The 25377-nt window shown below is 43.1% G+C and overlaps 1 protein-coding gene across 2 annotated transcripts in view; it reads right to left on the bottom strand.

The window, feature by feature from the left end:
- Window positions 1-25377, bottom strand: part of NCKAP1 (NCK associated protein 1) — a 119545-nt gene that overhangs the window by 64809 nt on the left and 29359 nt on the right. For both annotated transcript variants that reach the window (XM_066575747.1, XM_066575748.1), the window contains exons 2-8: window positions 24774-24884; window positions 19872-19964; window positions 11875-11931; window positions 9268-9410; window positions 9045-9135; window positions 6255-6392; window positions 194-242 (exon numbers count right to left, since the gene is read on the bottom strand). In XM_066575747.1, coding sequence (XP_066431844.1) covers window positions 194-242; window positions 6255-6392; window positions 9045-9135; window positions 9268-9410; window positions 11875-11931; window positions 19872-19964; window positions 24774-24884 — 682 coding nt within the window. The remainder of the gene's footprint in view (window positions 1-193; window positions 243-6254; window positions 6393-9044; window positions 9136-9267; window positions 9411-11874; window positions 11932-19871; window positions 19965-24773; window positions 24885-25377) is intronic.

Genomic DNA, 25377 nt, shown 5'->3' with positions numbered 1-25377 from the left:
TAAATCTATCAAAACGCAAGACTGTCTAGTCCAAGTTTAAACCACCTATAAATTGGCTTAATTTATGCAAAAATAGCTCCAAACTTTTGGCGCAATTTTTGGTGCAACCTAGGCCACACCTTTATATTGTTACACACAAACTCCAGCACAATGTATCAAAATCAAGGAACAGCAACAAACATTCACTACTCACAAATGATCCATTTTTCCATGGCATCCAGTGACAGATATTCACAAGGCATCTGCAGGAAGAACACAAACATAATATTATATATTTTTATTAAGTGCTTTTAATCATTAATAATAGGTCTGAAGATTTACGGTGTTTGTGTATATATGAATTAAATCTAATATATAATATACACACACAACCCAACCTCTCCGGTGAGGTCTACAGAACTGTCTACATGCATAAAATGGCAACAATGCTCCATCGATCGCCCAGGTGATACAATATACAGGTTACCTGTACAGTTTCCCAGCGGTGCGACTATCCTTACAGGTCAGCACGTCATATGGTCGCAGCAGGGAGACCTTCCTGCTACTTAGGCCTCATGTCCACGGGCAAAAGAAGAATTAAAATCCGCAGCAGATTTTGACTCTTCTCCTGCCCGCGGATCCGCACCCCATAGGGATGCATTGACCACCCGCGGGTAGATAAATACCCGCGGATGGTCAATAAAAGTGATTTTTAAAAAAATGGAGCATGAAAAAATCTGGACCATGCTCCATTTTCGTGCGGGTCTCCCGCGGGGACGGCTCCCGCAGGCTTCTATTGAAGCCTATGGAAGCCGTCCGGATCCACGGGAAACCTAAAATAGGAATTTAAAAGAATTTACTCATCCGGAGCGGGCGGGGAAGGTCTTCTCTTCCTCACGGCCAGATCTTTCTTGCTTCGGCTCGGCGGATGTGCCCGGCGCATGCGCGCGGCACGTCGGAGACGTGCCGCCGCTGTGACGAGTTCATCCGCCGGCCGAAAAAGAAGATCCGGCCATGAGGAAGAGAAGGCTTTCCCCGCCCGCTCCGGATGAGTAAATTCTTTTAAATTCCTATTTTCAGCGCTCATGTCCGCGGGGCAGGAGGGACCCGCTGCAGATTCTCCATGTAGAATCCATAGCGGGCCTGATTTTCCCCGTGGACATGAGGCCTAAGGGAGAATATAGTGCACAGACATGGAGGATGGATGGAGACTGGAAGGTTGCTGCATAGATTTAGTTTGTAGCTAAGCTAGTAATGTTATACATAGACCAAATATCGCTTCCCAGTAAACTGTAAATGCCGAGGAACTGACAGCTGATGAACGGTTCAAAATATGTCCAGGGATTCCATTTAATTTTACTTGTAGGTTTTCTAATAAAAAGGAACAGAATTTTGAAGTTTACTTTATTTGACTCTGTAAGAAGTATTACATGGTGTGTAATGGGCATGGACTCAACTGTGTGACCCACTGACTAAATACAGGAATGTGGTGTTAAAAGTCATGATTAATATGCATTGAGCTCTCTAAAATAAAAATGTTACATAAAATATGTCCAGGGCATTATTGGGTTGTTTTTGCAAGTTCTCTCTTTACGCTTGGCAGTTTCAACAATGCCATTTGGCTTTTTCTTGTAGTATGTTGCTATATAACCACATTATTTGATTTGAACATTATTAAAAATAAAAGAATAATAAATTTGGAATTAAGAAAAAAACATTAAAAAATGAATTAAAAAAAAACAAACTATGGAATCTGCGAACCTTAAGGGCTCATGTCCACGGGCAAAATATGATTTAAGATCCGCAGCGGATCTCCCGCATGCGGATCCGCATCCCATAGGGATGCATTGACCACCCGCGGGTAGATAAATACCCGCGGATGGTCAATAAAAGGGATTTTAAAAAAAATGGAGCATGAAAAAATCTGGACCATGCTCCATTTTCGTGCGGGTCTCCCGCGGGGACGGCTCCCGCGGGCTTCTATTGAAGCCTATGGAAGCCGTCCGGATCCGCGGGAGACCTAAAATAGGAATTTAAAAGTATTTACCCATCCGGAGCGGGCCGCGAAGGTCTTCTCTTCCTCACGGCCGCATCTTTCTTGCTTCGGCTCGGCGGATGTGCCCGGCGCATGCGCGCGGCACGTCGACGACGTGCCGCCGGCGTGACGAATTCATCCGCCGGCCGAAAATGAAGATCCGGCCGTGAGGAACAGCTGACCTTCCCCGCCCGCGCCGGATAGGTAAATGCTTTTAAATTCTTATTTTCAGCGCTCATGTCCGCGGGGCAGGAGGGACCCGCTGCAGATTCTACATGGAGAATCTGCAGCGGATCTTATTTTCCCCGTGGACATGAGGCCTAAAGGGGTTGTCTCGCGGCAAACCTCAAAATTTTACCTTACCCCATTCCCCCTGTCACCCCCCTGGCATAAAATAGCAAGTTAAAGCGGTTTTTTAAACCGCTTGCTACTTACCGATCCGACGAAATAAGGACTTTAAAGAATATTCTCCCTAAGATGGCCGCCGGTCCTTTCCCAGGGATGCACTGCGGTTTTCTCCCATGGTGCACCGCGGGTCTTCTCCCATGGTGCACCGCGAGCTCTGTGCGTTCCATTGCCGATTCCAGCCTCCTGATTGGCTGGAATCGGCACACTGACAGGGCGGAGCTACGCAATGACTCGTAGAAGGGGCGGAGCCAGAACGCCGCTCGTGCCTGGACCGAGCAGAAGGGGAGAAGACCGCACAGCGCAAGCGCGTCTAAAAACGCAAGACGACGGCGAAATTAGACGGAGCCATGGAGACAGGGACGCCAGCAACGGAGCAGGTAAGTGAATAACTTCTGTATGGCTCATATTTAATGCACGATGTACATTACAAAGTGCATTAATATGGCCATACCGAAGTGTATAACCCCACTTGCTGCCGCGGGACAACCCCTTTAACCCCTTAAGGACATGGCCTATTTTGGCGTTGACGACCAAACGATTTTTGGTATTTTTTCATCTCTATTTTTCAAAAGCCATAACTTTTTTACCTTTCTGTCTACGCGGCCGTATAAGAGCGTGTTTTTTGCGTGGCGAACTGTAGGTTTTTTTGGTACCATTTGAGGGTACATAGACTACATTGTAAAACTTTTTTTTTTTATGATCGTAGGGAGAGAAAACCCATCAATTCTGCCATAGATTTTTTATTTTTTCTAAAGTGTTAATTATGAAGCATAAATGACACTACATTTTTTTCTGCGGGTTGGTATGGTTACAACGATACCAAAATTCTTATATTTTTTCCACTATAAGTTTTTCCACTTTTTCACAATAAAAACCCTTTTTTTGGAAATTATTTTTTCTAAATTGCTGCATTCAAAGCCCTGTAACTTTATTTTTCCATGGACAGAGCTCTGTGAGGGCTTGTTTTTTGCTGTAGTTTTTATTGGTACTATTTTGGGGTACATATGTTTTTTATCACTTTTATTGCGTTTTTTGGGGAGGCAAAATGCTAAAAATTAGCATTTTGCCTCAATTTTTTAGCATTTTTTTAACACACTTTGCCGTGCAGGATAAAAAGCGTGTTCAATTTATTGTACGCATCAGTACAGACGCGTCGATACCAAATATGTGGGATTTTTTTATGCCAATATGAGAAAAAGCATAAAAAAAGGGCTTAACTTTTTTTACATTTTTATTTTTTGTACTTTATTTTTCTCTTGTTTTTACACAATCTGTGTCCCTCTGAGGGACTTACACTGCAGGACTGAAGATCACTACGATAAGGCATGGCAGGACTTCACTCCTTCCATGCCTTATCGCTTATTATAGCGATCTTAGGCAATGGCAACACGGGACGCCGCTATCTGGTATCCTATTGCCATAGCAACCAGCCAGGCTTTCGCGGTTATTGCGAGAGTCGGCTGAAGTCACAGAGGAAGCGTGCTCCCTCTGTGAACCCTTTCCCTGCTGCAATCTACTTAACAGCAGGTGGGTGCATCTCCGATGCCCCCCGCTGTCGCAGCGGGAGGCCGGCTACTAGTGACAGCCGTTTCCCGCTGCAGGATAGCGCGAGATCTGCTATGATCTCGTCATATCCCTATGATGTAAGGGTACGTCATTTCGCGGGAAGTACCCCGCTCCCATGACGTACCCTTAAGTCATAGGAAGGGAAGGGGTTAAAGTTTACACGGTACGACCATCTCCCTATTAGTGACTATCACTCTTTTATACAGAAGCGAGTCGGTCAAATGAATGGAGGCAGAGCGGGCCAGTGATCGTTCCAGCCCACCCATCTTCATTCACGTTAACAGAAGTCGTTACACGGTCCGACAGTTGTTTGGTTTTTAATTCTGGTAAAAACTAAGCAACTCTGACCAAATGAACGATTTGTCGCAGAGTAACCCATTGGCAGCCGCGTGTACACAGTACGACCATCGCACTAAATTTGCTGTTTCCAACAATAATCATCCCGTATAAAAAGTACCTTTACATCGCTGCTCACTAAAACCAACACAAAGAAAAGCTAATCACTAGCTGTATAGAGGCAAGACTTCTTTGCTCAGCTGAATGTCCGGGTAGGTACCAAATAAAAGGAGAGATTCTTTGAACAAGACCACCAGTAACCCTTTCCAATCCACTGTCTGACGTCTAAAGACATTCTGATTGAAGGCTGTACAGCTCCAATATCAAAAGGGTATTTTTACTGTATATTACTGGCTGCTCTCGTTGTCAGGGGCCTCTCCGCCATGTCCCATACTGCAGTACAGGCTCTAGCCAGCAGATGGTGCTATTGTATAATGGGGGAAAGAGAAAAACCCCTAGGAATCCCTGAATCCAAAATTGGATTGCAAAGGGTTAATTTTTTGCAATGATTGGGAAAGAGGGTCAGTGGTGGTCATTGGCCCTCTCCACTGAACATTACGAAGATCTATCGGAGGAACTTAACTTTCAGCAGTATATGACCATCTTAAAGGAGACCCTGTCGTGTTTCCAAATCAGTGGGGCCACCTGCATAGCTTTATCGGTCTTCCGTCCATGCTCATCCCCATTCCGGCTCTTTAGATTCAACTTTAAGATAGTGTGACCAACCTGATTTTTTTTATTTCTTATTCAAAAGTTACGGACAGCCGACACTTTATGGACAGATTATAAAATCAAAGATAATATAGGTCAACAACGCAATACACTGATATGAACACAGTTGTAAAGTGATCATTACAATCACAATAGCCTGTACAAGCTTCTACAGCTTACAAAAAGAAATAAAAAGTCTGATTTTTTTTGTTTTTGTTTTTTTTGTAACTGACAGTAAAAAAAAAAAAAAAAAAAAAAAAAAAAAAAAAAAAAGCTTTATTTTTACAGTCTGTCCAGGAATTTATTGATAGTTGGTAATCCTGGTCCAGAAGCTCTTGAATATGTCATGTGGGCGGTCTCACACTTGATTGTTAGTGAGAGGCAGGGATTGCCCACTTCACATATTCACAGCACCAGGAGCTGAATCTAGGAGAAAGTGCCAGGTAACTGCTGTGGGTATAAACAAAAAACGACAGACATCTTTGAAGTTAGAGGGGCCACAGCTGCAATGTTATGCAGCCAGCCCCACTGACATGTTGAAATTGTAAAAGTCAGCTTATAGGTCAAGAAACTTTATTAAGTACAATGTATAGAAGATCATTTAAGAGCAGTTTCGGATTCTTTTTTCAGCATCACTCAAGGCCCATTTAGACAACGATCATCACTCAAAATTTTCTCAAAAGCCATCTTTTGAGCGATAATCGTTGCGTGTAAATGTGCCCATCCTTCATTTTTATGTCGATTGTTGGATTTCAGTTCGGCATAAAATCCATCCTTCAGCAGAACAGCTGATAAGACAGACCTCATGCTGTGTTCTACCCGGGGAGAGTTGATTACAGCTGATTACACTGTCTCAGCTGTCAGCCCCATGGCAGAACAAAGGGGATGTATTCAGCGAACAACGGGTGGTCAGTTTCCTGCATATAGCTCCCGGCGGCTCACATGTTACTAACTGATACGAATAGGCATTAGTACCAAGTAGTAGTTTTATGCAAAATGATCGCTCAAAACCCATCTGTTGAGAGATCATCTGTGTGTCTAAACGGGCCTTTAGATGTTGTAATATAAAATGGATAATGCGTGCATAAAGTATCCAACTACTGTGAGTGATGAGAATATGTTGGCGATACATAATCAACAGGAAATAACTGCTTGGAAGTTTGTCTGAAAAATTAGATCCCCCCCCCCCCCCCCCCCCCAAAAAAAATTAGGCTTGTACCGTATCTGATTGCGCTGGGTTCAGCATTGTACTTGGGGCACTGATGAGGCTGAGAAGCTGGGCATTTCTCCATTGTTCTGCTGAAAGGTTTCTCCGAGGGTAAACCATTTGAAGTGAAATTAGGGCGTCTGACAAAGACTGAATAAAGGAGAAGAAAAAAAGAAAAAAAATGTAAACCTTTACATTATAGAACAAAGACTAAAATACTCATACAGAAATAAGAAGACAGATAAAGAGGCTCCATTATAATAATGACATCTATTAACGTACCATCTAGAGAACCGACATCGGCATTCTGGAAGCTGGTAAATGGTTTACTAAAGCGGTAAGGCTAATGAGAAGACAATCTGCTCAGAAAAGAGATTTTATTCCACAGCTACATTGTGATTTGCACCACTTGCAAGGAGGAAGTTCATCAACTCGGGAAATTATGGGCTTTCAGGATAAATGTGGAAACAATTAATTAGAATGGGTTTCCATTTTTGGATCGCTCATTGAAGGATAAAGAGAATCCAAGATTAAAATCTTTTAAGCCCAACAAAAAAAAGTTGTTTTTTTGTTAAAGTACAATAAAAAACTTCATATTGAAACCGATTAGGATAAATACAGCACCAGTGCAGCTCAACTGCGGCATAAACCGCTGTATTTTCCCAAGGCGACCTTCACAGAAGCGCTTGAAAAACGCAGCCTTTAATGCAGCTTTTACTGCATTTTTAGCTGCATTGACATGTTGTTGACAGCGTTTGACTGGGTTTTCAGCGCAGAAAGGTCGAATGCACACAGCCAGGTCGGATTCCGACTGCGAGATCTCGCCGGCTAATGACATAGATCCACGGCGACTCGCCAGGGGATGGACAGCTTCCATGGAAGCCGTCCGTGCGAGGCTCGCATTAGAACAGGACATGCTGCAATTCACCCCCCCCCCCCCACCACCAGAGGGGAAAAAAAACCCCCACAAACGCAATTGATTTCTGCTTGCGGGCATGGAAAAGCTTTTTTCAGAGCATGTCTATGGGCAGTATTTACTGCGGGATCCGGAGGCGAAAGCTCACTCCGCCAAGGAAGTTGATAATGCCAGAACTGCAAAAACTGAAAAAACGCAGTCAAAACTGTGGTAACTACATTCTATCGCGATTTCAGCAGCGCTAAAAATGCGCCACATTCATTACAATGGGCAAAGCATTGCATTTCGAAAACGCATGAAAAACAGAACAGACAGCGCTTGAAAAATGCAGCGTTGAAAAACCTTGAGTTTTAGCACGTCTGAGAAGCCCCATTGACAGGTATATCAGGAAACGTCACTTCTGAAATTTAAATGCATCAGAGCCCAAGAATATATTAGAGGCCATATGCTAAAGGGAGGTGCTGCCCCATGGTGTGGATGCTGCGGCAGGAAGCTGTAGGCGTGACGTGAACCAATGGGAGGTAAACCTAAAAGATCAGTAACAGTGCAGCCCTTCCTAAGTGGTGAGAGACAACAAGCAGGAATTGGTAACCCAACTTCTCTTTACTAACAGCCAGCAAAAAGAAACGCGTTTCGAGGGGGAGCCACCTCTCCAGTGACAAGCTGGAATGGGACATTTCGTACTACAAGATGTAAGTGGTGACAATAGATGTTCCAATTCCAAGAGGTTTCTTGTTTCAATGTGTCCTGAGACGTCTCCAGATTTCAGTGTTAATTTCTTGGTGTGTTGTGCCAATTCGAAAGAGTCTATTTGAACAGTAGTCCATATTAGTAGCATCCCAAATTGGGAACACAAAATGCTGGTGCACACAGTAACGGACCTTGTGGTGACATGGAGTCTTGGGGGCTTAGCTATGTTGTAAGTGGTAGTTGCCCTCGTAACAGAACACGTCATCTGTTGATCGGTTGTAGGCTCTTGCGGAAATAAGAAGTACAGGGATATCTGGCCATGATAAGTCTTTTCACAATGCCCCCTTTGAAGAGGAGTACTGGAAGGCAGAGCCGCCGTGAACTGGTTGCCACGTTGCTATTGACTGTTGACATGTGCAGTGGTGAATACAGGATTGACCTGCATAATAAGCACTTCCGGACACCGCGGTCAACATCGGTAGAATAGCGATACATCTCAGCCATTCTGGGGTCTTCATGGATATATAGAGTTATAAGATTTGAGAAGACATTGGGGCTTATTTACTAATACTGTCTAAGAGTTAGTGCAGACAGTCTTAAAATGCAACAGATTGATCATTCAGTAAAGCTATTGTGACTGTCTAGCCTAAGTTTACACCACCTATTAGTTGGCTTAGCTTACACCAAAAATAGTAAGATTTTGGCGCAATTACGCACATTTTAGGTTACACCTCTTTTTCAGACAAGTCCGAAAAACTGTCTGAAAGTGCCCACTGACAAATAAGTTGTAAACCGGCTCAGCTGTCATTCTGTACCTAGTAGGGAGCACATAGCTCCATATATTGTGCAATGGCCCAGCAAGGTATTGCAAGTAGTGTTTCCTGAACTCCTAACATGGCTTCTGGACTTGTTTGCTGACCTCACCTTGCTTCAACCCAATCTTAAATCAGCAACCCAGGATGCGGTCTTTGAAAAAGTTTTTCTATACACCACTTCAGATTGCTGGCTGTCTATGCTCACCAGGTGCAGTTTGGGAAGTACCTGGCTCCTAATAACTGTTTGCCAAAGTTCTGAAAACTATTGCATCTTCTGCGCCACAATACTACCTATCTTAATGAATCCACATTCATGTATAACATGTATTAATAGGTGTTAAGGACAATTGTATGCGCTGTAATCAAGAAGCATATACCAACCTTACTGTGGGGAACAAACTCTTCCATCATCTTTTTTAGAGGGTTTTCATAGTCTACGATCATTTGCCCAAGTCGGGGATACTCTCGATCGCTAGAAGAGAAGATTTCAAATTTGGGAACATCTTGGGTTGTACTTAAATATACTGATAATAAGTGTATTTCCCCTAGGAGATAAACACAGGGCAGTCATAAGAATCTTAGAACGCTGCTGCTAGACACATACCTGGCTCCATGAGTCATTTCATGAGAATAGTTGTACAGTCCTATAATTGCTTTCCTTTCTTCAATCCGAGAAAGCATTATCATTAGTGTAGTGTAGGTTATGATCAAATCTAAGTAGTTCTTGGTTAAATCAAAGTTGACAGTCTGCGGAAAGAAAATTAAAAAAAAAAAATTTAGTGTTGCAGGTCAAAAGAACACTAAAAACACACAAAATAAAATGAAAAACAAAATGTATATGTATTTCAGTTTCCAGTGAAACCTATTGCACTTCCGTCTCAGACCTCAATCCAGACATCCAGCTCAACTGCACTGACAGTGAGAGGGAATACAGGATTGGCAGAAATCCACAGCGGCGGAACCCCACTATTTAATTATGTAGGATCTCTCCTGAGGATACAGCATCAATACTAAATGATCGGAAAACGCCCTTAAATTTCAATGCACCACTTAACCCCTTCATGACACGGCCTGTTTTGGGCTTAAGGATGCAACAATTTTTGGCGGATTTTCTTCTCCGTTTATCAAAAGCCATAACTTTTTTATTTTTCCGTCAACGCGGCCGTATAAGGGCTTGTTTTTTGCGTGGCGACCTGTAGTTTTTAGCGGCATCATTTTGGGGTACATTAACAATATTCTAAAACTTTTTTTTTTTTTTAATGATAGCAGGGAGAGAAAACGCATCAATTCTGCCATAGATTTTTTTTTTTTACAGCGTTAATCATGCAGCATAAATGAGACTTTCCTTTTTTTCTGCGGACCGGTACAGTTACAACAATACCCAAATTCTTACTTTTTTTAGGTTTTTCCAGTTTTCTGCAATAAAAACCCTTTTTTTGGAAATACTTTTTTTTTCTAAATCGCTGCATTCAAAGTCCTGTAACTTTATTTTTTGATTTACGGCACTCTGTGAGAGCTTATTTTTTGCAAGACAAGCTGTAGCTTTTACTGCTACCATTCGGGGTACATACGGCTTTTTTGATCACTTTTATTGCGTTTTTAGTGAGGCAAAATGCTAAAAATTAGCATTTTGCCTCAGTTTTTTAGTGTTTTTTTCCGTGCACAGTCAAAAGCATGTGCAGCTTATTGTACGCGTCGTTACGGATGCGACAATACCAAATATGTGGGGTTTTATTTTTTTTTTACCTTTTTTTATGCTAATTTGAGAAAAAGCATTAAAAAAATGAGGGTTTTTTTACATTTTTTTAATCTTTGTTTTTTTTTTTTACAACATTTGTGTCCCCCTGGGGGACTTTGACCACAGCCCTGATGATTGCTGTCATAAGGCATGGCAGAGCTACTGCTCTGCCATGCCTTATCGCTTATACAGCGATCTTAGGCACTGGTAACACAGGACGCCAGTGTCTGGCATCCTGTTACCATGGCGGCAGGCCGGGCTCTCGCAATAACATCGCGACAGGCCAGCTCCCACTGCGGGATAGCGCGGGATCATATGTGATCTCGCTCTATCCCCAGGACATAAGTTTATGCCCTGTTGCGGGAAGTACCCCGCTGCCAGGACGTAAACTTACGCTGTGCAGCAGGAATGGGTTAAATTGTTGATTTTTAGGAAATTTACAAAAAGAAGGTAGTTTTTGACAAATATGGATTTATTTTAGCAAATAAATACTGTGATCACTGTTGGGCCCAATATCCACGGGTGGGTTTGATTAAAGCATGCGGATTTGTTTGGAAGACCTATTGGTCTGGAAAACAAATCATAGTATATTCCATTTTTGTGCAGATCCTGCACCGACTGCTTGCATTGAAGTCAATGGAAGCAGTCGGATCTGCGGCACACCCGCAGCTGACACTATGGACGTGCCGCGGATCCCATGGGAAACAGGAGCTTGAGGAGAAAAAAAAACAAAACATACTGCCCATGTCCGACAGCGAGACATGAGGACCATGCACAGTACAGCAAACTTGGAAGTGTAGAGGTCTGCGCAGACGCCGATACCATAAAAATACAGCTATGCAGGGGTCACTTGCTGCGGGCAGGGCTGAATTCTGTGCAGGATTCCCCGCACGTAATCCAACCTGCTTGTGGACATGAGGCCGAGCGTTGCGGGATGCACCCCGCGATAGTGCCTGCGAGTGATCACGGAATTCAGCAGCGTAAATCCGCAGCAAATAGAACATGCCGCGTTTTATTTCCCACTGCGGGAATCCGCGGGAGAATTCCGCAAGTGAGCATTGGTAGGCAGAAAGCCATTAGGTTCAAAAGAACTGAATAGCTGCGAAATTCACACACAGGAAATGCGGTAGAAATCAGTTCGTGGGCATTCACCATAATGGTGGATACTTTGATGAGAGAAAAATGGAAGAGATTGAAAACCCAATTTATTTCTAAATACCGTGTATGACTACAGATGAGGTTTATCGGCCTTGTTTTAGAAATCGGTGGATCGCCATGTTAAGAATCCCCAGCTTCAGGACCATCCACACGATTATGGTGAACTACAACAACACTGCTGATAAAATGGCTATCTTTGAACTTCTTATGGCTTCCTCGCACACAGGGGAGGTGGCCGATGTTATAGGAAGCTTTATATAGATTTATAGATTATACATTTATTATGGTAGAACATCTAAAATAGCGCATACTTACAATATCAAAGAAAACTTGACACACGTCAATAGTGTTAAGTAGTTCACAGACATGATCCTGAAAAGAAAAGAATATTTAAAATATTCATACATGGCTCATTCCACTAAAGAGGGAATTTTTGAGAAAAAAGAAAAAAAAAATCTAAATAAATGTTAATATTTTTTGATGATTTATGGTTTTATGACTCTTGGAGAATAGTAAAATATAATCTCTAACATTTCTTCTAACAAAATCATATTTAATACTGCGCTCAAACGTGACCATGCAAGTTTCCACACGTTTCCACAAGTTTTGACAGATTAAAGAGAAAGATTTATTCAGCCTGCATTTCAGTATAGAAGTGAATAGATGTTTTTAACTAACACATGTGACCGAAAATAAGCCAGTGAGGTAATGTGACTTATTATATTTGTTATATTATGTAATTTATTGTAGAATCAATAGCCCACCAACTAGATGTCCGGTCTGTTACCAAGAAAGTGTAATTAATTGTTCTGTTCGTTAATGGTCATTATAATGTACAACAAAAGTTCTTAATTTAAGTCTTATAAGGTTCATATATATTGCAGTTACCTGTTACTGAATAAAACATCTAAAAGAATATGATTATTCTTATTTTTAGTAAGTTTACATTCAAACACGTTCTGCCTGTTACCCGTACGTCCTGTCCGTTACCATATGAAAAAAAATCAATTAGGGGTGTTTAGAACTAACAGATCAGAACAAGTACAAAACAGACAATCTTTTAAGAGTATACTGAAAATAATATATAATCAAGACTCTTTCGCATTAACTAGGAGAACAGAAATTCTGGAAAAAACAAGCATTCTGCAATTGCTATTCATTTGCATGTCCTGTCTGTTACTAGAAGTCACATGTCATTTACTAAGAGTTGATAGAAAGTTAGGAGGTAGGTATGACATTGATACATTTGTCACAGTGCAAAGTTTAAATACCTATAGCTATTTTTAAAGTTTCAGACAAAAATATATTTAAAAAAATAAATAAATAAAAAATGTGAAAACATTTGTGTGTTCTACAAGGCAACAGTGCTAGTAAATGAGCTACCAAGCTTCTCTCTCCTTCCTCCTCCCACCAATTTTCGGGAATAATACAAAGAAAAAAAAGGAGATCTTATTTTCCTTCATCACCTTCTTTCCCTTCTCCTTCTTTACGCTCTAATTCTACTTCCCTTTCATCGTCCTCCCCTCTTCTCAGGAGGATGAAGAGAGAAACGAACAGGTATAGTGGCGCAGTTATGCGCACTGGTGCATTGTAGTGCTGGGGGTCCTAGCTTCAAATTTGTGCAAGGACAACATCTGCATGCACTTCTCTCTGTTTCTCCATCTCCTCATCCAGAAAAGAAAGATCAAGCATGGCGACTCAGTTGCTAGAACTCCAGTGTTGCATGGTAGCAATGCTATGTTCAAAACTGATCAAGGGCAACATCTGGAGCATTTGTTTTTTTTAAATTATTTTTGTATTTATTCTTGTTGCTGTTCTGCTCCTACTCTAGAGCAGAACAGACAAGTGTGGTGGCTCAGTTGTTAGTGCTGCTTTGCAGTGCTGGAATTGTAGGTTGAAATCTGACCAAGGGCAACATCTGGATGGAGTTTTTCAAAGCCCATGCATATGTTACCCTTTATGGGATTTGAACCTTGGACCCCAGCACTGAAAGCCAACAGTGCTAACAACTCACCTGCATTAATAGAAGAACACACACGTACGTCAATCCAATTTTTACTTCCATTGAAAACAATGGGACTCGGAATAAGCTGTTCTGTTGGATGATTTTTTGGAAAATCGAGTCAATTACTCTCGACCTGAATATTTCAATAATTGCTCAAACTCTCTACATAACCACAGTCTGGTACTCGTGCATCTTGTCTCCACCAGAGTGATGGGTGGAGACATGGTCTTGCCAGGTGGACATACAGGGAACACCTACAGTTTAGGATTGGCTTGCAGATACACACCTTCACCTAGCTGGCTGGAGACCTGTAAAGACTGCACAGAGGGAGGGAGCTCCCTCTGTAGTGCACTCGGCACATTGTCATCGCAACAGGACGCCATTCTGGAGCTCCGTGTGTGAATGGGCGCCCAGCGCCTATCCGCGGCGGTGAGTAAATGCTGAGTTTCACTTCACAAAGTAGGCAGTGGAGTGGGCCATGGAGGAGCGCATTGCTACAAACACGCTGGTAACTGGCCCACAGCCGAGGTCCGATGCATGATAAACTACGTCGGGGGCCGGAAGAGCAGAGGTACCGAAGAGCGGGGCTAAACTGGTCTGCATGAAGTAGGCAAGGAGGAGCAGGAGATTTACATTTGACGGAGGTTAGCAGAGCAGAGCAGCAGCTCACCTCGGTGCAGATGTGGCAGCCAATCCAGAGCTGTGGGCGTTCCCTGTAGGTCCGCTTAGCCCATGTCTCCACCCATCACTGTGGAGGAGAAAAGATGCACCAGTACCCCATAGTCCAATCCTACATAGATACAGGAAACCTAGGAATTATGTATCACAAGTGTGCCTTACACCGCTCAATGACAGCAATCAGTGACTAAGCAACCAAAAGTCAGAAAACTAGACATTTAAAATATACACAAAGATTAAAAAAGGCAAAACAAGCTGTCATTCAGAAACTGCATTATTTCTAATATACTGCAATGACAGAGCATGCATGCGTTCTGACTGGAGAGAGGGGAAAAAGCTGATGCCAGACATCTCTGCTAGTGGGGTATCACCCTACGCCCCCAATCCACCTGCACATCTCTAAGGCGGGGGCAAGTAAGCAGATGACAAGTGGAAAGGGATCCTTCTGTATTCCTAAATGCCATCACAAGGTACTAATGTGTTCCCTAGGCAGCTGGAAGCCTGACAAAGGTCTCCATGGTATTATTGTATCTTGACGCCACCAGGAAGCCCTGGTGGAGTCAAGATGGACGGGGCATGACGCCCCCTGAACGTGATTGGCTGGAGAGCTGTGTTGCCTGCAGGTCCTGGTAAGCCCACTAAGCTAATGGTGCAGCAGCAATCCAGGCCGGCCTGCACCTTAGTTCCTTGTCACCGCTGCAGTTTAAAGCCGCTTCCCCTCCAGCGGCCCAGCAGCCGGCAACTTGCTCTGTCAGGTCGTGCCAGACCAGCAAGGTAATGGTGCTCCAGCAATCCAGACCGCCCTGCACCTCAGTTCCTTGCTGGCCCCCCGCTGCAGCTGAAAGCCCCTTCCCCTCCAGCGGGGCAGAAGGCGGCAGCCGGCTCTGTGTAGAAGCGCAGAGCCGTGAGGCGCCTTTGCCGCCGGAGCCGCTTCCCCCCATACCCCATGTCTGTATTACACTGCGGCCGGCTGCAGGGAGGAAATAGCGGTGGGGTTCCACAAAGTGGCAGACGTCATCCCTTCACAGCAGCACAATAGCGGCGCGCTACACCTTCTGACATACTTCCACACACGGCTTTAGGAGAGCAGGGACGCAACATCGGCGGGGAACAGAGTTTGAGGCACTCGCCGCAGACAGCAGAAGGACGACGACAGCTGGGAGGCCATGGGACAGGCCGTGAACTGCAGTAACAGCGCTGGGGAACAGTGCCGGCTAACATACAAGGATGCCTGCTCACAGTTTAGCTCCTTCCAGGACCTTCACCTCTTGAGCCAATCGAGAGCTAGGGGTCTGACAGAGGCATTCCTCCTGTCAAACCCCTAGTTTCTGGTGGAGTCAAGATACAATAATACCGGTCTCTATGCCTCCCATGTAACTCAACCTATTAGACTCTGCTTCCATCAAGGTCTAATACGCTGTTGACATAGTACAATGCATTACATAAAGTAATGCTGTGTAGTATCCTAGCAATCGAATTATCACATCAAGTGCCCTCAAGAAACTAAAAAAAAAAAAGTCAAAAAAAAAATTTCAATGAAGTTGAATTAAAAAAAATAAATAAAAATAAATCTATATACAAATTCTTTCCCACAAAACCCCTTTTTTAAAGGGATTAAAAAGCAGCACATTCAAGGCATAACTGCATTAGCTTTGACCCAAACAATGAAAATATTTTATCTCACACAGTGAAGGCTGTAAAAATGATTACAAAAAGGAGTAATGCCAGAATTTTTTGTTCATTCCCTCCTTAAAAATGCAATAAAAGGGCAATCCAAAAGTCATACGTACCTCAAAATGACACCAATAAAAACTACAATTCTTCCCACAAAAGAGAAGCCCTCACATAGCTAAAAATGTTATGAGTCTTAGAATGCTGCGATACAGAGTCAATTGTTTTGCACAATAAAAACACTTTTAAAAGATAAAAGTAGTAAAAAAATATTAAATTCTATATTAACTTGGTATAAAAAACAATCGTGCTGATCCAGAATTTTTTTTTTTTAAAAAGCTATTTTTACTGAATAGTGAATGCTGGAAAAATCAATACAGAAAAAAAACAATGGCAGAATTTCTGTGGAGGTTTTCAGTCGTTCCCATCTTCCCTAAGCTTTAATAGAAGTTATACAACCCATTATATGTACCACAGAATGGTGCCATTAAAATAAACCACTCATTCCAAGAAACAACAAAAAAAAGCCCTCACACAGCTATGTCAATGAGTTTTGGTTCTTTCAATGTGACAATGGTCCTTAAGGCAAACAATAGGCCTGTCACTAAGGGGTTAAAGACGTTTTCGTGCAACTTAAAAATTGCTTCACAACCGCCCTCTACTTCCTGATTGTTGCTGACCAGGATATGTGACTACTGCAGGCGATCACTTTCCATAGCACTGAGCCTTTATAGCCAATGACTGGCTAAACAGGACCTTCTATAGCCAATGATAGACTGCCGCAGTCACATGACCTGGTCAGCAACCGGGAGGTACAATGCGGCTGTGACGCAAGTTTAAGTCATGAGAAAACCCCTTTAATATTCAGAGTCCTTCGGGGGAGGACCCCACATTACATTTCCATGTCAATCTATTCTGCAGCCCTTGACGCATCTTGTTCTGGTCCAAGTTACAGCATGTATTTTACCCCAGTCACATCTAGAACCACTTTCTGCCAAAATCTCCCAGTAGTCACACTGGCTTAATGTCTGTACAATTTACATTCTGGTTAATACAGACTTTATAATATACCCTGTATACAAATCTAAGGCAAGAAAACCCAATCTCCACACAATTCAGAATGGCTCCGTTAAACGGCCATCCTGCTATGATGGAAACCAGAAGAATGGTGATTGAAGCTCTGGTCTACAGAACATGACGTCATTCAAGACCTACATATAACGTTTAATAACCGTTACTGCATCTATCCTTGATATAGTTACACTGTAAAGTGGGGATCAATAGGGAGCGCGGGATCAATAGGGAGCGCGGGATCAATAGGGAGCGCGGGATCAATAGGGAGCGCGGGATCAATAGGGAGCGCGGGATCAATAGGGAGCGCGGGATCAATAGGGAGCGCGGGATCAATAGGGAGCGCGGGATCAATAGGGAGCGCGGGATCAATAGGGAGCGCGGGATCAATAGGGAGCGCGGGATCAATAGGGAGCGCATAAGAAAAGTTTTGAAATAGTTAAACAGACATGGAATTTAACAAGAAAAATGTTATGGCCATCTATTTAAGAGTTTATTTTAGACATGAGCAAAAGATCTTCCACTGCTGAAGTGGAATGAGAGTTCCTTGCCAAGTCAGTTTTAAGTAAATGTTGATAGAAATGGAAAAACATTAAAATAGCAGAAGTGCAAAAACTTCAATTACTACAGTGTTATTGAATGCTTTAAAATTAGTTTAGGGTTTAATCTGCTGGGATCTTCAAGATTCCCAGGAGCATGTTGATGATTTTTTGATAGTATCTGTCCACCTTGAACTTGACCGACCACTTCTTTACCACAACTAGGTATATAGTAAAAGAATATAGAACAAAAACAGGAAGGAAAAATAAAAAGATATATATTTTCAATGTGTCCAAATATTAAAGGAAGCCTATGAGCACATTGTAAGCACCTAAACCAGTCACACCCCCAGAGAACACTTGTCTTCCTAGTGGCCAGCATTTATTTTTCTACATCTCATGTGGTATGCAAATGAGTAGTAATTCATGCTGTAGGAATCCCCCATCTGGGATGGTCCTTGGTTTCTCCACGGTGAGCCCCTACCCCACCTCTTATCTGATGATTGATAGCTACAGCTTTCTTTACCCTCTACCCTAACAAAGAGTAGAGCATGAACAGGAGGTCAATGAGGCCAATGCCCACAGCAGGCATATCATCGTACATGTGCCAGGTCCAGCACGCAAGGGAATTGGAAAGCAGAGCGTAAGCAGAAGAAAGCTGTAGCCATCAGTCAGTCATCGAGAGGGGTTTCGCAAAACATAGCCCAAGCAAGAGAATCATCAGTCAGACAATTTACTACTCATTTGCATATTACAGGCGCCACAGAAAAGCAGCAATTTCTTAGTGATGGTAAGACTATCTGGGCGAAGAACTTTATGCCAGCATTTGTGTTCCTAGCAGTTATCTAAAGATGCGATTAGTTTAGGGTCTAAGGTCCTGACAGACTTCCATTAACCCTTTCCAATCCAATTTGTATACTGGTTTTCCTAGGGGGCTTACTCTTTTTCTGCCGTTATACAACGGCACTATCTGCTGGCTAAAGCCAGTACTGCATGAGGTGACACGTTGGATAGGCTCCGACAGCAGAGAGGCTGGCAATATACAGTAAGAGAACCCCGACGGACGTCTTTGAACATCAGAGCTGTACAGCCTTAAATCATAATCTCTTAAAACGTCAGACAGTGGATTGGAAAGGGTTAAAAGCCTTTATGTCATCCTTGCCTTCAGTGGTACTCCCAAGTCTTTATCACTACTACAAGGTCAATAGGCATCCATTCTTTTTCTGTCCCATTCTTTTATTGCTCCTCCATAGAGGGTGACAAAAAAAAGTCATAGTAAGACATGCCTAATTCTATAGACACATCACTACATTTGACTATGGCTTCTAGGTCTTCTATTCGTTTTCTGGTCATTTATCAAAGCGTGGACCCCAGTAACTTCTTACTATATATTTAGCCATACTGCAGCATGATTGCTGAACTATAATATAGCCTTAATCAGAAATGAACATACTAACTGATATTCTTTGTGGGAACCTTCAACACTCTAACATCTAGAGAGATCCAATTAACTTTATTAAAAAAGCTTATCAGTCATGTTTAGGCCCTATTAATATGCTGGAGAGCGAGCTGAGCATGGACACCCCATCTACGTGCCATGTGGGATGCCGCACATTACAGGTCCCATTCTCAGGCGAGACTCGCACGAAAATAGAACATGCAGCAATTTGTAAAACTCGGACCACCGAGTGGGTTCATTTTCACTGAAAGTTCTGTCCGTCTCAGACAGAACTCGTGCAAGAATATCAGCTCTGTGAATACGTCCTTATGGTGAATTATGGGCTGATGGTAAAATTACTGTTCGACTGCCAACTGTTGCATGTCTACAACCAACTCAATTCCAGAAGGCTTTTCTTTGGTTTGAGTAAAGTTTGCAAATCAGTGATGAAATGATTTCTCCACAGCGCCACCTAGTGGAAGGTAGCTACCCTATGAAGTAATATTTGATCTTTCAAAAGGCCTTGCAACACGACTAGGGATGCAAGCCAAAACAGAATACTGATGCAGACAGGCTGTTTCGAGGGGTTTTGCCAGTCATTAGTTTACAGTACAGTTCTGATTGGCGAGGGGAGAGGCTGTCACCATGAGTGGTGGAGGGGGTGAAAATATTTAATTTTTAGCAATTAAAGTCGAATGTGAGGTCTTAAAAACATACGGGTTAGTCACAACCTGTGGAAAAGAGCATTTGTGATGCTGCACCATACAACTCTGTGGGAGCTATGAAAATGGAGCAGAATAGGACAATCCATTGGATGAATGTTATTGGCTGGCTTTAAATACAAGCTAGGTCACCAATATCGTAAAGAAGAACCACGGCTGCCAAGTATGAGACCAAGCCAAACACTCACCTTAAATTCCATAACATCCACAAAAGTGAAGTAGTAAAGTGCCAAATTTTTCAGAATCTCAGACTTCTCTTTTTGGAGTTGCGCAAGCTGTTGCTGTTGGGTTTGGAAGACAAATATTCAGTCAATTCAAGTATTCGCAACACAACCGATAAGAAGGATGTCAACCCTAATCATTTGGCCCCTTCCTTGCATCTTGGTGTGCCCTCTGACAACATACTTACCACCCATCTATCCATATACAAGGCTTATAAGTATAGACAGCATGTTAAATGCACAGAATGGAACAAAAAAAAAAAAAAAAAGAAAACTGTCCTAAAGGGACAAACGTAAGCTGTGTCAATAGAAAGAGCAAGGCAAGGCATCTTGAGATGTAGAAGCATAGGACACTTAAAATTCTGAACTTACCAAACAGAATATCCAGGCAAAGCCACGTTACGCATGCAAAATAAATGTAGATACAAACATAAAATACAGTAAAAAACGATCTAGAACTAGATAGTCACAATACGACAAGAGCAACCAAAAAAAAGAAGAAGAAGCAGAACACTTGTTAGACACGAGAGAATAATGGGCAAGGCATAGAGAGATATTAGAGAGTTAAGATCTATATAGACACACAGGAAAATGTAAACACAATGAGGCAATGTACATTAAAGCAAAGCAAGAAGGTTATCTCATGGAAATAAATGATGAAGCTGATCGGGCTGTATGAAGTGTTAGCGCCAGAATTAACAGACCTAACGTAACTGACGGGTATTAACACCAACATAATCCTGTAGCAAACATTTGCATTATGAATATAGTCACAAAATCTAGGGGCGACCGCTGGCGGGGCCACCTAGGGGGCGACCGCTGGCGGCGGCACCACCTAGGGGGCGACCGCTGGCGGCGGCACCACCTAGGGGGCGACCGCTGGCGGCGGCACCACCTAGGGGGCGACCGCTGGCGGCGCCACCACCTAGGGGGCGACCGCTGGCGGCGCCACCACCTAGGGGGCGACCGCTGGCGGCGCCACCACCTAGGGGGCGACCGCTGGCGGCGCCACCACCTAGGGGGCGACCGCTGGCGGCACCACCACCTAGGGGGCGACCGCTGGCGGCACCACCACCTAGGGGGCGACCGCTGGCGGCACCACCACCTAGGGGGCGACCGCTGGCGGCACCACCACCTAGGGGGCGACCGCTGGCGGCACCACCACCTAGGGGGCGACCGCTGGCGGCACCACCACCTAGGGGGCGACCGCTGGCGGCACCACCTAGGGGGCGACCGCTGGCGGCACCACCTAGGGGGCGACCGCTGGCGGGACCACCTAGGGGGCGACCGCTGGCGGGACCACCTAGGGGGCGACCGCTGGCGGGACCACTCAGAGGTTTACACAAGGTTCATTATTTCAAAAGAGGACATCAGTCATCAAGGGAAAAATGTGCACTTGAGTCCTACACCGGGGATTGTTGGGGGTGACGATTACTTGAAAATGCCATCAGCAGTATAAATGGGCACAGGAGTTCCACTAGAACCAAGACCAATGCAGTGGCTTCCACTCAGACACCGGTGTGTTTGCGGCAGTGTCAGCGGGTGCGCGATCAGCAGATTGGCTGAGAATAGGTCATCAGTAGCATTTTCCCTTGAAAACCCATTTAATTAATTATGAAATTCATTTACATTAAAACAAAATAAGGAAGTTGCAGAAACACTCCTGCAAAAATGTCAATGGCCCTTAAACACTAGTTTATTTGACAAGAAGGTGCTTCCCAACCACTGGGAACTTTAATAGATACATTTGCACATCTTTATGGCCATACTGCTTCCCCTCACCGCTAGAGTAATTGGGAAATACTGTAATCAGGCATTGTGAAATCCAACATTACCGATTCTTCCTTCTCTTCCCACCATCTGGCATTTGAAGACCATCATAAACATCAGATAACTAGTAGATTTGACCAACATTTCATATAAATATGTATGAACACCTGTAAAAAAGGGATTATCCAGTTCTGAACTATTGATAATCTATCCTCAGGATAGATCATCAACAGCAGATTGGTGAGGGTCTACTGCATAGGACCATCACCAATAATCTGTTCTATGGACTGGTATGTTCATACACTGAGCCGATTTCTACAAGATGCAAACAGCTCCGTTCCCACTAAAGTGCCCAAGCTTGGTATTGCAGGCATTGAAGTGAATAGGAACTTTGCCTACAATACTAAGCCTGGGAACTGCGGGGATTGGAGGTATGTGCTTCCTGCAGATAACAGCTCAGTGCATAAGCGCACTAACTAAGAGAACAGCGATTCAGAGGACGTCCGAGGTGGCAAACACTCGCCAACCTACTATTGATGGCCTATCCTGAGGATACACCACCGATAGAGGAGACTTTAAACTGTAGGTTGTTCAACTGTAAACTAAGAAAGGAGAGAGTTTGTGCTTAAGGCTCTTTTGCAAGGAACCCCCCGTTGGGCACATATGCCCAACAGGTCGTCCAAGCAATCATTCCTGTGCTCTTAACACAGGAACAAGCATTGCTCAGTGAATTGAGGTAGAGCGGGACGAGAATTGTTCCAGCCCATCCGCCTCCATTCACAGTAAAAAGGCAGTTCACAGGTGAACTTCTGCCTGTTTACACAGGCCAATACGTCATTCGATTTTCGGCATACAAAAATTGAATGACGAATGCGAAGTGAATGTATTCTCATTCGTTGTTCAGTTGGGGCGTTCATTTACACTGAGTGGTCATGGTTCAGATTCCCGCTGGTTGAACGATATATCGACCAGTGTAAAAGGGCCCTTTGCAGCAGTGCTTTGGCTAAGCAAACCGTTCCGATAACACAGCTCTCGAATAGATTAGCCCAAGTCTCTCTAAAAACAGTAATGCCATAAATTCTTAGCATTTTTCCCATATATCTACAACTGCAATACAACATTGCACATAGAACACGCGAGGTCTTCCTTCATACAGAAAATACTTCTTCTAGACAACTTGGGCTACAAGTCTCATCACAGGACAAGGCCCGCACCCAGTGCAGACACACACAATGCATATTTCAGATGTCTTAAAATGACAGCTGATAAGTAAGGCAAACACCGCACCCAAGTGTGCGCTACGGCAAGGAGTAGCCAGCCACTTCCGGGATAGTATGATATTTATGTACCTTGTGCTGCACACACAAGATCACAATAACAGGTTTAGCCAGCTGAGCGGCCCACATACTCCTCAGCCCGTGACTCATTCCGGTGTGTCGGCCATTAATCAATACTTAGTGGCTACTGCGCAGCACACGCTTGTTTGGGCAAGAACACTGCAGTGCTGCTTCAACCACCATACAATAGTTTATTCTTCGCTTTGTACCGATTGTTGCATTGTCAAAATAAGCCACTGAGTAAGTGGCGGAGAACAGCATTATGTGGCGTAGGTCGAACTTTCCTTAACCTGTAAGAGGACATTCATCCATACTTGGCAGACCAACCTTCCTTTGTTAGGCAAGACTTGTACGATCTTGTCAGGCTGAGGAATGATGTGAGAAGTTGAGGTCTCAGAGCGCTGCTAACAGAGCTCATCAAATGCAACAGGATCATTTCAGCAACCAAGATGTCGGTTGGCAATTTGGAATTTGCTTACCAAAGCCGCTTCCTATTTGAATGATATTGCTTTAAAGACTACTTAGGAACCCAAGACGTTTTTAGCTTTTCTTCATATGATTTTCTATGTGTTTAGTTAATACAGTATGCAAATAGAGGATGGAAAAAAAAGAACCTCCACAATGCCACCTATTAGAAAGGGACTAACCTATAAATCATTGTTCGACCTTCCAAAAGGCCTTTGCAATGTGACTGAAGGATATAAGCCAAACCAGAGTCTTCTCCAGAAGAGGAAAGAAAAAAACAAAAACAAAAAAACAAACAACAGCCAATGGCAGACACACTGGCCCCTCGTTAGTGCAGAGTACCGATTGGCTGGGTGAGAGACCTTTAAGCCGGTGTCACACATGCCCATTTTACACACACATTTGCATGTTTTACTGTACTTTTGGCGTGCACAAATCAAACACATTTGCGCCAAAAAAAAAACATGCTCCCATTCATTGAATTGTGCAATTAAGTTAATTGGTTGGATATGTGCCATTTTCATGTACAAATATGCAAGAAAATAGAGCATACTGCGTAATTTTTTGGCACAAATAATATGTGCGTACAAAATACACCTATGTGAACGAACCCATTGAAAATCAATGGGTTCTGTTCCCTGCAGGGGAATAAAGTTTCTCCTTGTGGAGAGCGGCAAGTTGGTATAAGGAGTCATATAGGACATGCAATGCTCCCTGGGTAAAAAAATATGCAAAAATACATTTAAAACAATGAACAAAAAAAAAACAACAAAAAACTCAACACTATCCAGGTGAGGAAGAAAGAAATAATTTACACACAAAATATGACCTTTTTGCAATTTCTAAATCCCAATGTAGTCTTCTTGCGCACCCCCTTAAAACTTGTTTTACCAAGATTAGAAGAATCTGTTCCCTCTCCCTGCGGTTCGTGGAGATGACAAACTTTTAGCCTCAGAACAGCAGTTATCACTTATTTAAAGACCCCCTTTAACCAGTGGAGGGGGGGGGGGGGGGGGGGACACATTCTGCAGTTAAACTGCACAACCTAAAGCGGCAACTGTGCTTTTGTACTGCTTTACTGGGGGACGAGAAACACAAAATTATCACTACTATTATTGGGGATTCACAAGCTCAAACTAGCAAGTCTTCAAGGGATGGTCCAGTGTGCTATAAAACATATAACTGAAAATTAGATGCAATTCTGAAACTAGCGCTCTGAGCTCATAGTCCTCCACCAAGTACAGACAGGTCAGAAGTACCCGCCATCACTTACTGTATTAGAGTACAATTTACTTACATTGTTATTGCGGGTTTCAACTGCAGGAAACTTTCGGACAATGAACTTGACAGCAGATTCTAAGTTTTTGTCGATCAGGTAAGAAGGCTTTGCTTTCGGATCCCCACATGCCTAATGAAAAATTGATTAAAACAAAAATAAAAATATTAGCATTTTTAAAAAAATGTTTCCATAACACTGGGGTTTTCTGAAAGCTTGGGTGTCAGGGTGAAATGAAAAATAAAATAAAGACATATTGCAAGAGCCATCAGAGCTGAAAACAAGAATGAAGAAAAAGCAAAAGAAGATCTCCTATAGAAGAGAATAAAGTGTATGGAGATGTGCAAAGCAGCGTGGAAAGCACTGAAATGTTCAATCCTAAAGAGAAAACCAAAATACACAGATCTATAAAATAAAAATAACCGAGGTAGAAATGTCAGCAGCATCAAAAAAAAAAACTAGTCAATGGGTGATCAGAGAAGAGTAGGATGATTTGCTGTGCTAATAACGCACTGTGAACTTCTCTGACAGTGACGGTGTTAAGACAGACGGTAATAAAAACTATTCCAAAGTTTTTATCAACAGTATTCAAATCTAAAAAAGGAAAAAAAAACAAGCGCACCAC

This window comes from Eleutherodactylus coqui, chromosome 8, assembly GCF_035609145.1.
Source record: "Eleutherodactylus coqui strain aEleCoq1 chromosome 8, aEleCoq1.hap1, whole genome shotgun sequence".
In the NCBI taxonomy this organism is placed as follows: domain Eukaryota; kingdom Metazoa; phylum Chordata; class Amphibia; order Anura; family Eleutherodactylidae; genus Eleutherodactylus; species Eleutherodactylus coqui.
The sequence above is the reverse complement of the archived record's forward strand: the minus strand, read 5'-3'. Positions and strand labels throughout refer to the sequence as shown.